Source organism: Festucalex cinctus, chromosome 16, assembly GCF_051991245.1.
Source record: "Festucalex cinctus isolate MCC-2025b chromosome 16, RoL_Fcin_1.0, whole genome shotgun sequence".
Taxonomy (NCBI): domain Eukaryota; kingdom Metazoa; phylum Chordata; class Actinopteri; order Syngnathiformes; family Syngnathidae; genus Festucalex; species Festucalex cinctus.
Genome location: NC_135426.1, coordinates 17,904,601 through 17,919,400, shown reverse-complemented (window position 1 = coordinate 17,919,400; position 14,800 = coordinate 17,904,601). Strand labels below are relative to the sequence as shown.

The following is a 14,800-nucleotide window of genomic DNA, read 5'->3' as shown; positions in this document are numbered from 1 at the left end:
TCCATAAAACTGCACATACCCTGCAAAATAACTGAAAACATGTCAAACTATTAGTGTTCCTATGCCTATTTCCTCTTCCTAGGATGAGAAGGAGGGACCAGTGACCAAACACATAAGACTAACTGCTGCCTTAACGTTAAAGAACATCGCCAAGCACTCGGACTGTGGTCGCATGTGAGTATCGAGTCTACTTGATAATGCTGCTTGGATCCATGTTTGAAGACTGAATAAAAATGGTACCTTGACTTCTGAGTGCCCTCAACTTACAAGCCATGTGTGTCTGTGGGATTGAATGCAGAAAGGTGACAACAGATGACCTGAGCACAAAAACTAGGGCTGTGCAATTAATCAAAATTCAATCCAATTTCAATTATTACACTCTACGATTACGAAATTACTGTCAGTTTCGTGTCAGAATGTAGCGGGAGCTGTACAGTCTCCTACAGGCGGGGGGGAAACTTCAGGCGAACCCCCGGGTCCGATAGCAGCCCCGGAGCCACTTGGGACCCACATAGCCCGAATGCTCTGACCGAGAGCTTTTCAACGGTGTATGTCCCGTCGCTCCACGGCGTTCCGTTCCGGAGATAAAGGTCTGACAAACGCGTGATTTTTACCCGGAATAGGAACCATCGCAGGCGGGCAAAGTTTTTGAAAATCATTGCTCTCCTGGTCTTTGGGCGGCCGTAAGTAGATAGCACAAAATGGCAGCAAGGCACTACATGAAGCTCCTTCAACACAGGTACTTGGCACCAAGAAGTCACAATGTGGTGCCAAAGATATACTCAAATTCTGTGGTTATATGGGTATGGAAGAAATTGGGCTAAGTCAAGGTACCATTGCAGCTGGGATCCAAAGACTGATGCATTTCTGTTTTCAGGCTGGTAAAGAAGCACGAGCCGCACTTGTCCGTGCTCGCACTAAGTAACATGGAGGTGTCCACCACGCTCGCCAAATGCCTTTATGAACTGACACGTTCGCTCCAGGCCTAACGCCAAAAGGACAACCTCGAGAAACCCCCTCCAGTCATCCTCGCGCGTCCACTGAGGCGAGAGGAGCAAGCCGCCGGTGAGCCGTAAGCGGGTCTGGAAAGAAGCAGAGCGCAGGACTGAAGAACCTCCTTCTGCCGCCGGATCGGTCCTCAACCCCTTCAACCTGTGTTTGAAACCCCGCCACGTGCCCTCAAAACACACTCAAAAACTGCCACGGGGTCCTCCACCAGCTGCCCATCACAGGGGAGCTATTTCCGACCGCTTCCCTGAGGGACTCCACCGACGAAAGCCCCCCAAAAATGAGCACCAAACACGAGCACATTTTGTCAAAGTTTTTTTTTCTTTTTCGCCCCATGAAACTGACAAGTTCCGACTGAATGAAGACCATTGGGTTTTTGGGGTCCCCATGTGAGAGGGGGTCCGCTTTGGAAGGCGTCCCACAAGGTTGGGATGGAGGAGGACTCGGCTGGCAACTGGCGCAGATTTTTTGTTGTTGTTGTTTTTCTTTCGAACTTGGTAGCTTGGTTTTCTTACTTGAGTCGATATATTTTCACTTATTTATTATTGAAATGAATACCATTACAATTAATGAAATAAATCTTGTAAATATGTTGTGAATATATATAAAGAAGATCCTCTTTCATCATGATGCAGCCACTGGAGAACTTGCTCTGTGGGGTTAATAGAAGCATTACTTTGGTAGGATTGAATAAAGTAGTATGTTTTTTGTTTGTTTGCTTTTTTTTTTTTTAAATGATCCCTGGTCACTTGTATCTAATGTGATTCTATACTCAGCAGTGGATGAATGTACTTTAAACCCTGTAAATACTTCTGCAAAGGTACTGATGCTGTAAAGCCTAGGGAGAGGAAAAAAAAACAGTTTTTTGTGGAACTGTGACATTTTGTATTATAATACCTTGTAGAACTCATTTTGCTGGCTGAAAGAGTATGGAATAATATATCGTCATTTTGTAGAAGAAAAAAAAATATTGAAGGTATTTTCCCTTTCTGTTCCTCACACCTTCCCCTCAATGTGCACACACACACAAAAACAAGTGACATATATCTATCCACTGTAAGTGTTTTGTCATTGTACGGGCACAGTGCGCGTACCAAAAGTTTTTTTGTATTTGTAAATTGGTTTAAATACATGGAGTTTTTATACAGGTTTTCTCCTGTGTTCTTTGCTTTACGTGCAGGTATAATATTTTCTTCACTACTTTTTTCTATCTTAATATAGTGTGGAGTTTTATTGTACTATTTTTTCATTCTTAATACCATGCCACATTCCGGCTCACGTCCTCAAGACTGTCCTCTCTACCGTGTGTTGTGTACCATTTATGACTGCCTGTCCTATTAGCATCTGACCGGGGGCCACCCAACCATCCTCATTTCTGCCGTGTCTGTAGGATGTGTGACTAAACATAGACCTAACAGTCTGTTAGAGATTGGCTTTATTTACTTTGGTGACTGTTTATAGTTTTTAAATAAAAACACTGAACATTTAGCATTTTCTGATTTCTTATTCGTACGTTTTTTTTTTTAGAATGTAAACACTATTGCGCTAATGATCCCACATTCACTTGAAAGAATGTGCATCGTTGCTACACGGAAGATGAGTTTTTCAATTTGAAAAAAAAAAATCAGCACCTGTTTAATAACTTAAAAGAAACATGGACCTTTGATACTTTTACTTAGGTTATGGATGGAATATTAAATTCTAATGTACAGAACTTGATTTTCCATTGTCTGGTTGGCTTCTTTTTGATAATTGAATTAATGACTTCATGCTCCAATTCTTGCAGCTCCTAAAATACATTTGGCACAGTTTCAGATTCAGCTAACGTATTTGTTTTTAATTATTAATATAGGCAGCATGGTGAGTGGTTAGCATGTCTGCCTCCAATTTTGAGAGCCGGAGTTTGAATCTTGGTTCTTTTGTGGAATGTTATCTTCTCCCAGTGCTAGCGTGCGTTTCCACTGGCTTCCACATTACACAAACATGCATGTTAAATTAAAGGCTATAAATTGTACTTAAGTGTTAATGTCTTAAGGAGTTGTCAGAAAAATATTTTAACTATTAAAAAAAAAAAAAAGCTTTATAGTTCTGTCCCTCGTTTAATACAGGATTGGTTTCTAACCAAAAAAAATGGTGGAATCAAATTATAATTTGATTCAAGAACTTAGCTATAGGCTACAATTAAACTATGTCCATGACTAAAAAAAAATGACTCGGAAGAAATAAACAAAATCCAAAAGATGATTGTCCATTGAAAGCAATTTGCTGGGTGGGCATCAAGAGCTATTTTAAGTTTTTAGTTTGTCTCGGGATGACTATAATTTACACAAGTCAGGTATTCTTTAGTTTATGCATGAAATTAGGTCCTTTCTGTGCAATGCGCGCTGTCTCCATTCGGGGGAGCTAATCGTGAAAACTACGGACCGCACCGCGAGACATGTGGCCGAGAATATATGTAATCTCTGCTTGGTTTTTAGCCTCAAACAAGTACCGCAATTCAACGAGTAGTTTACCGATCCGTTAGCATTTACTTGGGGGTAAAAAGATTACACCAAGGAAGCGGTTCGACGCGTAAAAACACGGCACGGGGGCACTTTAGAGGTGAGTAAGACACTGGCTTGGCTTCTTTTGCTAACTAGCCTCAAGTGTTAGCTTGTTATAACGACGTAAGCAGGTGTTGTGTTGTTATCCCAAAGCAGCTAGTTAGCTCGAGGAGGCAAACTTAAGCTAAGATCGCTACTAGCCACCTAGCCAACCTACAACCTTCGCTGCATTGAGAGTCGCTAATAATAGCCGCGATTTAGCCTGGAGTTGCTAACTGTGCTAATAGCACGAAGCTATTTAGTATCTATTTTTGGTTTCTGATAGCATTAGCTCACTTACTAACCAATAACAAACAAGCATGCTAATTTCGACATTGGTACGAAAAAAACCGGAGCCCCAAATAGGCATGAATCAGGCATGTTTTATTTGTTAAAATTAATTGTAATGTTTGCTCTTCGTGTTGTGAAGGTAGCGGAATAAACGAAAACTAATTAGTTTAACAACTGTGTTCATTGTTGCCATAAAAGCCTCATTAATATAAGTTTATTTTAAGTGTGATAATTCGAGGTTGTCCTGTCACTTCTTGCCATCACTGTACTATTATAAACTACAATATGTTTGTGTGTAATTGACTTTTTCAACTTGACTGTATCATTAAATACATGAATTTTACCTATTATTATTATTATTATTATTAAATATATTACACTCATTACACGCACATTAATTCTAATCGTATTATTTTATATCACATTATTTTATATAATTGAAGGAGATGATCTGACACATTCACACATTTTTGACCAGTTCAAATATATTTGCCTGATATGGATCCATTGCAGTTGGCAATTTGTCATTATGGGGTGTTGTGTGGAGAACTTTGCAAAATCTAGCATAAACAGACTTTTGTCAATGTGAATTGTTTTTTTTGTTTGTTTTTTTGCAAAAAAAAAGAAAAAAAAAGAAGACATCTTCTAGTATTTATACAGTCTTTGCCGCAAAGCTCAGAATTGAGCTCAGGTGCATCATGTTTCCATTCATCATCCTAGAGAGATTCCTGAATTTGAAATGGAGCTCACTTGTGGTAAATTTAGTTGATAGGACATGATGTGGAAAGGCACATATCTGTCTATAATACAGTAAGGCCCCGCAAATGACAAAGTATGAAGTCAAAGGAAATGTCTGTAGACATCTGAGACAGGATTGTCGTGAGGCACAAATCTGACCACAGTGGCCTTCATTGTCCGTTAAATGGAAGATGTTTCGAACCACCATATCTAATTGAAGGGAAGAAATGGAAAAATGCTTACTTTCACAAACATGTTTGTAATTCATCGAAAATACATGACTGATTGTCACTTTTGGCATTATTGATTATTAAGTAGTAGACATTACATAAAAAAATCATATTGACTTGTAATTGTTGTTGATAGCTGACCCTTTTGTTTCTTGTAGCAGTGATTCGGACAGCCCGGGGCTGGACATGACTGGAGCTGAAAGCGGTGAGTCTCTTGACAGAGCCGTGTGATGAATTTTTGTATACGTTCTGATGTCATCATGTGTTCTCGTGTAGGTGGCCAGGGGTCACCCCCTGATGGGAGTGACGGCGAGGAGGCTGAGCGATGTCCAATCTGCTTGGGCGTCCCGGCCGGAGAAGAGATCGCCATGCCGGACAGCTGCTGTCATGTGTTCTGCCTTGGATGCCTCCTCACCTGGGCAGAGGTGACGTTTAACACTGTTACGTTTCCGTTACAACAAAAGGATGCAAAATGGTGGTAAATTTCCAAGGGTAGAAAAGATGCGGATTTAGCTCGTTTTGTCACATTTTTGCTCACAACACACAGCAAAAAATTGTACCCAAATCTAGCAACTAATCCACCATGTCGTGTTACGTGAGCTTTCAGAATTATATTTATAATTTCATATGTAACCGTGGATGAGAAAGTGAGTCTCTTTTGCCAAATTCTTGCAAGCTTTCACAACAGAAATTATGTTTCTGGGTACAAACCAACCGTAATCCAGCCACTACCATCTTATATTATCCTGGCTTCATAAAATTGCACTTAATGCAAATTGTAATGAAAATGTTTACCACGACCCTTGTGAGGAATTAGTGTTTGGAAAATGGGTGTATTGTAGAGTATTCTGAGTGCTTTAAGCTTGCTATTCTTATTTATATACCATATTCATAAGATGATTATGTTCCTCTCAGCTGCAGATTGTCCCTTCTTGTCCAGTGGACAGACGACCATTCAGGAATGTTTACAGATGGGATGGAAGCCTGCGCTGTGTACAGGTCTGTTTATCCTCAGTTGACACCACATTTCCTCTGACTCTTTCCTTCCTTTTATCTTGCAAGATGGGTTACTAATACTGAGCTAATATTGGTGCAGTAATTTGACGTTGGTGTTCGTGTTGTTTAAAGATTCCAGTGAGGCGGCGTGTGGCTGAAACTGAAACTGAAAGTTGCGTCTGTAGAAATCCGGGTCATAGTGTCTGTCTCAAGTGAGTATTCTTATAATTTTTTTTAAATCTCATTCATCTAAATGTTTTTCGACAAAATTTGAACTTTTGGAATGTTTTTCCCTCTCCCAGAAGCAAACTCAGAAAACGGTCCAGATGGCAAAGGGCAGAGAAGATGGCCAATTCGAAAACAAAAGGGCTTGTGCGGAAATGTACATTCTGCCTTCATTATACATAATATTCCAGCTTGATTTTCATCCATTTGTAATCTGTCAATTCCTCCACCAGGCAATGCTGATGCCCCATCATCAATAAGTCAGAAAAGGGTAGGCTTTTGATTGTACTGTGCTGTTATTTGCCCCCATTTAAAAAAAAAACAAAAAAAACTTGCTATATCGTTTTCAGGTGAGAGGAACAGAGCAATGTGCTTGGCCATCAGCTCCATTTCTTTCATTAGAAACATCAACACAGGACATGTAAGTCATGTTTCCATTATAAATGACAATAAATAAATGACAATACAAGAGTATAGAAAATACTCTATAATATCCTGTTTTCTCTCAAGATTCTATTGACTTCGCTATGTAAATACATGTTTCAAACTCAAGGCCTGGGGGCCAGGTCCGGTCAGCCACATCATTCATGTGTGTCAACTTCCATGATCCTTCTGAAAATTGATAACATTTCTGATTGTCATGTGTAAAACATAAAGTTGAGATTTTGCAAGAAATCTTTCCTACCTATTTTACAGAAACTCGAATAAGAATTTAACAAAATGTTATCCTTGACTTCTGATTTCCAAACGAGTAATCCATCAATTTGTTGTGTATATTTAATAATGCGATGAGACGATTAAACATTTACTAGGTTTCTCCGTCAGAACGGCCCTCCGAGGGAAGCTGTAACTGCAAAGGGCCGTGTGATAAAAATGAGTTTGACACCCCTGATGAAATATTAATGAATCCTGACATGATCATTCTCTTGCAGTACAGAGCCAGTGTTAGTGACGGAAGACATATTGTATGAAACAGAACAGTGCAAACGGCAGGCACAAAAGTGCCCGTGGTTCTCTCCTGCTGCTCCCATTACTGCGAATGGAACATCAAGGTAATGGAATTTCACCTACGACTCTCCTTTTAATATTAGAGGTGTGAAAATTAGTGTGTTAATTTTGAGTTAATTTCAAGTTCCTTTAACGCCACAAATTTTTTTTAACGCGTGATTAACTCATTCACTGCCTTTGACAAGTATACTTGTCAATTGTATTTTTTAGAGCGGTGCTAAATGGGGGCGAATCTGAGCATGCTCCACTGTAAATATCAAACTTGGAAACAACTTTACTGATGCCCAACCACCGGTAGATGACATCATTGCCCCATTTTATAGGAAATAAACACAGTTTCAGAGTCCATGGGAGAAATGGCTGTATTTTGGCAAACCTACATTTTTCTGCTGTCAATTATAAAAGAACGGGACGGGACAAAAAGTAGGGAGTCTATTCTGTTATTTGGTAGATTCGGTTTATATATAATTATTGAATGTAATATCACGTGAGTATTGGAAATGTAAAAATTTTCTATAATGACTGACAGTGAATGAGTTAATGACCACCCCTTACTTGAAAAGCCTGTAGTACTTGTGTAATTCCAGTCGCATTGCTGCAGACACATCCACGTCAAAATTGAGCAGTAATAAATATAATAATAATGCATATATTTGTGGAGACTGGGGTCAAGTTGTATTTTACAATTTTAAAAAATGTGTTGAATTTCATAAGTTGCTTCGTGTTAAAGATTAAATAGCTCTTAAAATGAAAAGAAAAATGTAATGAGTTGTCACCAACATCTTACAAATGCAATTATGCCATCTAGTGGCAGAAAAAATGCCCTCAACACAAATCAGTATCACACTCATTTTTTACAGTACAGTACTTTTTTTTTTTTAACTCAATTTTATGAATTATTGTGAAATTACTGTATCAATGACTAAAGCATACAGCCATATTTCTCTTAGTTTAACGTTGTTTTCCACTTTTATCTTAACGAGTATGAAAACTTATGAGTGTACATTTTTTATTGTACATTTAATTTTGCGAATAATCGTGAGTAAACTGTTGAAGTCATGCGATTACTTACGATTAAAAAAATTAATCGCCTGACACCCCTGAATATTATTATTATTATTATTATTATTATTATTATTATAGACTTTCTTTAGGGTGTGTAAATGCTTATCAGAGCTCATTTACAACTGATAACACCTTTTCCTGCAGGTTCGTCCCTGCTAATAGCAACCACAGTCCATTGACATTTGGACTCTGTTCATCTCCAGTTACCACCACTTCATCATTTGAGCCTCGTCATTTTGGTGAGTATGTCTGACCGTTTGGTGTATATCCTTAATAATATTAGAGAGTGCTATTTGACTTTTAGGAGGATGAACCAGTTTAAGTGTGGTCATGGAACCAATTTAATTAGTGTCTGAATTTACCATTATTTTTATATTATGTGTTTATTATTTCACGTAATTTGTGTTATTACAGTTTTCCAGGGTGTGGTCTGCGCCATTACCTGTCCTAAAGGAGGTGAAAAGCGAGGCGGAAGAGCTTCAAACTCCAAAGCGCCCATCAAAACATCCGAATCTCTGCCGTCCAGACGGTCAGGACGTAGCAGCAAAACCCAGACGGATTCTTCGGTGTCCGACCCTCCATCGCCGCCGCAGTCCAGTGTGTCTGACTCCGACTCATCTGCCAGCCACGCCTCCGAGCCTGGCATGGCATCTCAGGTGCCGGCCAAAAGGAAGGGTAAACGGGTAACAAACCGAAAGGCCAGCGGGAAGCGGAAAAACGCAAGAAAAAAGCAGTCATCCGAACTTGAGAGCCCGTCGGCGAGTGAGGATGACGAGAGTGATGGTGTTAACAACACTGACGAGAAAGAGGAGAACGGCGAAGCAAAGCTTGAGATGAACAACTCGGATCAGCCTTCTGATGCAGAAGGAAGTCTGAATGCAGAGAACATTGATATTGATTCACTTGATGGGCAACAAACTGCAGAATCTTTAAGCAGCAATGTGGAGCACGACACTAACGACACACTAGATAAAGACTCTAATGAACAACCACAACCTGATGAGGACAACAGTCACCTGTCTTGTTCTTTGGACTCCCCTCCAAAGAGCCCAGAGTCTGAGTGCTCTGACAAACCTAGCACGGAAGAAGAGCAACCCGCTGTCATCTCAATTTCAGTTGGAGATGTTGAGATCATCACATCGCCGCCATCTGAACCAGAGAAGATTCTGGATAACCTCATGTCTCCTGATTGCGACAATGTGATTGAACAGGACTGTAAAATGGACACTGGTGAAGAAGGGTTGGAAAAAAACGACGAGGAAGCGTCGCAGGACTTGCAGACAGAATCATGTGAACCCACGGAGGAGAAGGTAGCTGACCAAGAAGCAAAAGCAACCGAGGAGTCTAAAACAACTGCAACAGAAGCGCCTTTAGTAGTAATCCAAAATGACGATCTATCCAAAGATGATACTAATGTTGTTCCGATGGACTGCAGTTCACCCATGAGTGAGGCTATTAGCAGCACAATTTTAGAGTGCACCGCTGCAGAAACTTCTGTCCCCGTTACCCACGAGAGGTCCAAAGACCAAGCGGCGAGAGATCCAAGCCACGAGAGGAGGAATGGCAGAGAACGACGCTCTCGCTTCCACTCCCCGACCTCCTCCTGGTCACCTAAGAGGGACTCCAGCCGAGAAGTTTCCAGGCGCGAACGAGAGCGGGCCAAGAGCCCGCCCTCCAGCCACTCCTCCCGCGCTCGCAGCAGAGAACGAGAACGTGATCGAGACAAGGGGAGGGACTACACCAGGAGGGAGCGTAGCCGCGAGAGGCAGAGGAGACGATCCAGGAGTTGCTCCAGATCCAAATCACGGTCTCCATCTCGAACGAGGTCACACAGACGAGGACACAGCCCCGAGCGAACGCCGTCCAGAGATCGGTCTCCCTGGGGGAATGAGCGAAGGGGTGGCTGGAGGGCGGGGCAGGGCGGCGAGGGACGGCGGTGTCATGGAGGCGCTGGTCGCTTTGAGAACGGCGTCCCTTCAGAAACTTCACCGGAACGCCAAGGTTGGTCGGAGAATCCCGACTGGGTTACGGAAAAAACTCACAGCGAAGTTGAGGGCAGGAATTGGGACCTTGGCGGCGGCGGCGGCGGCTCCCGCTGGGAAGCCCGTGGCGGCTACGAGCAAGGCCGCGGCGCAGGCTGGGGAGGCGGCAACCGCGGTTTCCACAACCAGCAGCAGGACGACGACAACCGTAGGCAGCCTCGGAACAACTCAGGAATGGGCAACAATTCAGGGAATGACGCCTACAGCCGCTTTAACGAGAACCGCGGTGGCGGTCGCAGGAAACAGGAGTCGGACGCAGGCGACTCTATGCTGGACCGCTCAGGCTGGTCGTCAGCGTCCAGCTGGGCCGTGCGGAGGACACTTCCTGCTGATGTTCAGGATTATTATTCCAAAAGGGAAAGAGGGGGAGCAGGAAGCTGGACTCGATCTGAAGAGGAGCAACCTGCCGCAGGTAAAGTGAGATGTCCTCGACCTGATGCACATCTTTTGAAATAATGAGGGTTGCAACTCGGCCCTGACAGATTTAAGTGGCTGATAAGATTGTTACATTTAAACATGACTAAGGTGTAAGTATCGTTGACTTACCCCGGGTTTTCACCGGATGCGGTTGCGGTGCGGTGCGTCTTGACTGCGTGCTCCGGACGGGTCAATTTTTTTGTCAATCCACACCGGCTCCGCACAGCTGCGGTCCGGCAGCTCCGTCGCCGCCCACTTCCCAACGTGTCTCGTGGGACCGCGCGCGCGCGATCATGTGGCATTTCACAACGACAAACATACAGAAAGTCTGTGCTCAACAGAGAAGCAGAAAGAGAGGTGGACTTCTTTTGATTTAACCTTTTCTTCTTCTTCTGCTATGAGATTCCATGCAGCATCCTTTTTTTGGTTGTCCTTATAAAAAGGATGTGTCATGTATTATTTTGTGGTTTTCCACCTCCAATATAAACCTCTCCTCGTCCATGTTCGCTGGTGTCTAAACCGTGAATGAGCACATGGCCCGGCGACGCCCACGTCACGTTTTGCTGAAAAGCTTGCGAAATAGGAGCTGGCGAGTGTTTTATTCTGAAAGGTAGCCGGAAATTTATTTTGAAACTGCGTCGGTCTTCCTGTCCCGCTCGATGTGTTTTGTGCTAGCTTGCCATTTGCCGGAGGCCTACCGCTGCAGCGTCCGGAAAAAATAGAAAATAGGTCTAACCTTGCGGAAGGCCTGCGGCACGCCGCAGCTGAGACGCAGTCGACACGCAACGCACCCGCAAGCGGTGTAAACTGCACCATTCGAATGAATGGAATCTAATTGCTTGCGTCGCCGGACCGCACCGCAACCGCACCGCAACCGCATCCGGTGAAAACCCGGGGTTAGTGCCGTACTTCTGCGATTCTGTGCAAGCAGAATGAGTCGATAAACACTGGCTGCGGGTTTTAAAATGTAAGCTACTGAAAGTGAGGAAATTGTGGCGAAAAAGGGAGCTAACAGGTTAATAAATAGCTACAAAGGGAAAACAGTTACCGGTAAAACAAATTCTATTATAGTATTATATTTATATTATTGTAGCAGAGTCGGTGCTAATTTCTATATTTAAAAAATCCAATACAAAAAGAAAGTTGGTGAGGCTGGAATGAATAAATGGGATCTGCGTTCATTTTAACGGGGAAAGTTTAATTTGAGATACAAGCACGGTCACTGAACAATTGAAACTTGTAAATCAAGGTACCACCATACTCCAAATCAATGTCTGAATTGAAAATGCCTCCTCAAAGCCTTTATCTTTTATTTGTAGATCCCGCTAAGACTGAACCTGCACTTCCGACCGTACCGGACAACGCTCCTGCACCCGTGCTAACCGCGATGCCTCCGCCGCCACCGCCGCAGCTGAATGTCCTTCATCATCACTTCCCCCTGCAGGGCCCCCGCGGCCCCCTGCCGGTCAGCTTGCAGCCCTCGGCGCCATACGTCATGCCCCCTCCCATCCCCGTGCACCTCCATCCCGCCGTGCCGCTGCTGCAGGTGCCCGCCGTCGGCGCCCAGGGCCTGCCGCCGCCTCCCCCGCCGCCCCCTCCTATGCAGCAAGGGGGCCAGACGGCAGCAGCTCAGCCTGATGGGCAAACAACACAGGTACGGTATGATGCTTTTTAATGTTGATGCCTTAAACTGCAGTTGGAACATCCTCGGGCATGAAAATCATGAAACAAGACTGATTATCTTCTATGTTGAATCAAAACGGTTATAATCTAAGGGGGATACATAAATTAAAAAAAAAAAGTATTCACGGGCAACAATGGAAAGTTTTTGCATACCTATATGTGGAGTGAAACTTTGGAATGCACTGAATAATGACCTGCAACAATGTCCCTGATCCGTTTATATTTGCTGGCTTCTCCTAGATGGTGAGCACTATGAGCGCTTATGGAAAATCGGGCCTGCTTCCCACTCCGACCAAAGTAGGCCAGCAAGCCGCCATCAGCCAGGTGCTGCCTTCTTCGACAACGCAGCCAGCTCAGCATCACAAGGCGCAAGCTGACAGCTCCAAAAAAGAAAAGGCAACTCGACATCTCCCTTTTGTGTTTCTCGCTTTTATTTGATGCGGATTTCTATACTGTAATGCAATCCTGTTGTTGTTTTTTTGTTTGTTTTTTTGCTTCAGAAACAACAGATCCAGGAGAAGGCCATAAATGAAGTGAAGACGGCCATCAAACCTTATTACCAAAAGAAGGAAATCACAAAGGAGGAGTACAAGGAGATTGTCCGCAAAGCAGTAGAGAAGGTGCACGTTTATGGATGTTGCGACTCCTGCAATATGGAGGACCAAAACTGCCACAATTCAAAATAAATAAATGACTAAAAGTGAAAAGAAAATGGATATAAAAAATATATCTAATTTGAAAATTATATAAAAAAAATATATATAAATATAAATGGAAATAAAAAGAGCAAAAAACTTATACCGGAATATACGTAAATACATTTGTATTTAATTATTGAAATATATTTTTTTATATCAGTTTTTATTTTTGCTTTTAGTCATTTATATTTATTTACTTAGTCATTTATTTATGTCATTTATTTATTTAGTAATTTATTTATTTTGAATTTTGGTCCGTATGTAATAAATAAATGACTAAAAGTGAAAATAAAAATGGATATAAATATATAAAATATTTTTTCAAAAATTAAATACAAATGTATTTATGTATATACCGTTATATATTTTTTTCTCTTTTTATTTCCATTTATATTTATTTATTTATTTTTTATATAATTTATTTCCATTTATATTTATTTTTTTATTTTTTTATATAATTTTCAATATAATATAATTTTTTTAATATATTATATCTTTTTTTTCCACTTTTAGTCATTTATTTATTTAGCCATTTATTTATGTTGTCATTTATTTATTTAGTCATTTATTTATTTATTATCTATGGCCCAAAATTCAAAATTAATAAATAAATGACTAAATAAATAAACGACAAATAAATTACTAAGTAAATAAATATAAATGACTAAAAGTTTAAAAAAAAAACTAAACTATAAAAAATATTTCAATAATTAAATACAAATGTATTCTGTATATACCAGTATATATTTTTTGCTCTTTTTATTTCCATTTATATTTATTTGTTTTTGTATATAATTTTCAAATTATATTTTTTATATCCATTTTTATTTTCCTTTTATTTTCAATTTTGGCAGTTTTGGTCCTCCATACTGCAGAAGAAATGTAGAACTTATCTTATTTAATTTAATATTTGTTGTTTTATATGCCCAGGTGTGTCACAGCAAGAGCGGCGAGGTGAACTCAAGTAAGGTGGCCAACCTGGTGAAGGCCTACGTAGACAAATACAAGCACGCGCGCAAAAAGTGAATTGGCAACTTGACACGACGTGAAGCGTCACAGACCCAATGTGCAGATCAAGTGCAATTTCCTCTAGCTGGAATTTAGTCTTCAATCTCGACTATGACAGAGAGCCATGATTTTTTTTTTAAATATATATATATATATATATATCTTTTAATGAGCTATAGATTTTTTTTCTATAGATTTTCATATTTTGTTAGAAAAAAAGATCCAATCTGAAATTGGAATGCAAGAGACCTTTATATTGCATAGATATAGATACTGAGGTGCAAAAGAACTGGAATTGGAGCAGGGTTATGAGTTGGTGGGGTTGGACAGAAGGGAGCTTTGATTACCAAAAAAAAAAAAAAAAAAAAGCAATGTCATGTCTGCTACTACTACTATCATTGAGATAATGTTCTGGCTGGTACAATGAGATTTTCCTTTATGGAATCCTGATTACACAGCCAATTAATTATGATCTTTAAAAAAAAATAATCTATATTTCAGATAAAAGACTAGTTCTGACATTATGAGTTATGACTGATTCATTATTGGCTGTGGATGTGTCAAGATAGCGAGTCTGTAATATAAAACGTACGTCCTGGGGTTAAGTGAACTCCACCTGAATGTGTAGTGAATATCAATGAATTAAGATGAACTGTGCAAAGTATCCAGAGAGTAGTGAAATAAAGTAGCTGCTTCCTGTTTGGTTGTGAGTTTTACTTCCGTTCAATAGATTGTAGCCAAGTTGAGTGTTTCCCAGCTGTTATTGAGCCAACTCGCGTGTATTAGAAGTTTAAAAAATGGCAAAGGTG

At 40.9% G+C, this 14,800-nt stretch overlaps 2 protein-coding genes across 5 annotated transcripts in view; both read left to right on the top strand.

Annotated features, from left to right (window-relative positions):
• Nucleotides 1-2,496, top strand: part of arid2 (AT-rich interactive domain 2) — a 32,487-nt gene extending 29,991 nt beyond the window's left edge. Inside the window, exons 21-22 of the mRNA XM_077499981.1 lie at nucleotides 83-174; nucleotides 878-2,496. Coding sequence (XP_077356107.1) covers nucleotides 83-174; nucleotides 878-989 — 204 coding nt within the window. The 3' untranslated portion in view covers nucleotides 990-2,496. The remainder of the gene's footprint in view (nucleotides 1-82; nucleotides 175-877) is intronic.
• Nucleotides 2,497-3,396: 900 nt separating this feature from the next.
• Nucleotides 3,397-14,690, top strand: scaf11 (SR-related CTD-associated factor 11). 4 transcript variants are annotated; one of them, XM_077500672.1, is made up of 15 exons: nucleotides 3,397-3,609; nucleotides 5,011-5,054; nucleotides 5,126-5,274; nucleotides 5,765-5,848; nucleotides 5,978-6,057; nucleotides 6,148-6,227; nucleotides 6,304-6,341; nucleotides 6,421-6,491; nucleotides 7,003-7,122; nucleotides 8,288-8,382; nucleotides 8,558-10,597; nucleotides 11,922-12,256; nucleotides 12,526-12,681; nucleotides 12,786-12,905; nucleotides 13,914-14,690. In XM_077500672.1, the coding sequence occupies exons 2-15, from the start codon at nucleotides 5,036-5,038 to the stop codon at nucleotides 14,007-14,009; spliced, it is 3,483 nt and encodes a 1,160-aa protein (XP_077356798.1). In that variant the 5' UTR covers nucleotides 3,397-3,609; nucleotides 5,011-5,035; the 3' UTR covers nucleotides 14,010-14,690. The 4 variants fall into 4 exon arrangements, with proteins under 4 accessions (XP_077356798.1, XP_077356799.1, XP_077356800.1 ...); XM_077500673.1 differs by having other exon boundaries at nucleotides 5,008-5,054; nucleotides 5,771-5,848; XM_077500674.1 differs by having other exon boundaries at nucleotides 5,008-5,054; nucleotides 12,795-12,905.
• Nucleotides 14,691-14,800: the final 110 nt, after the last annotated feature.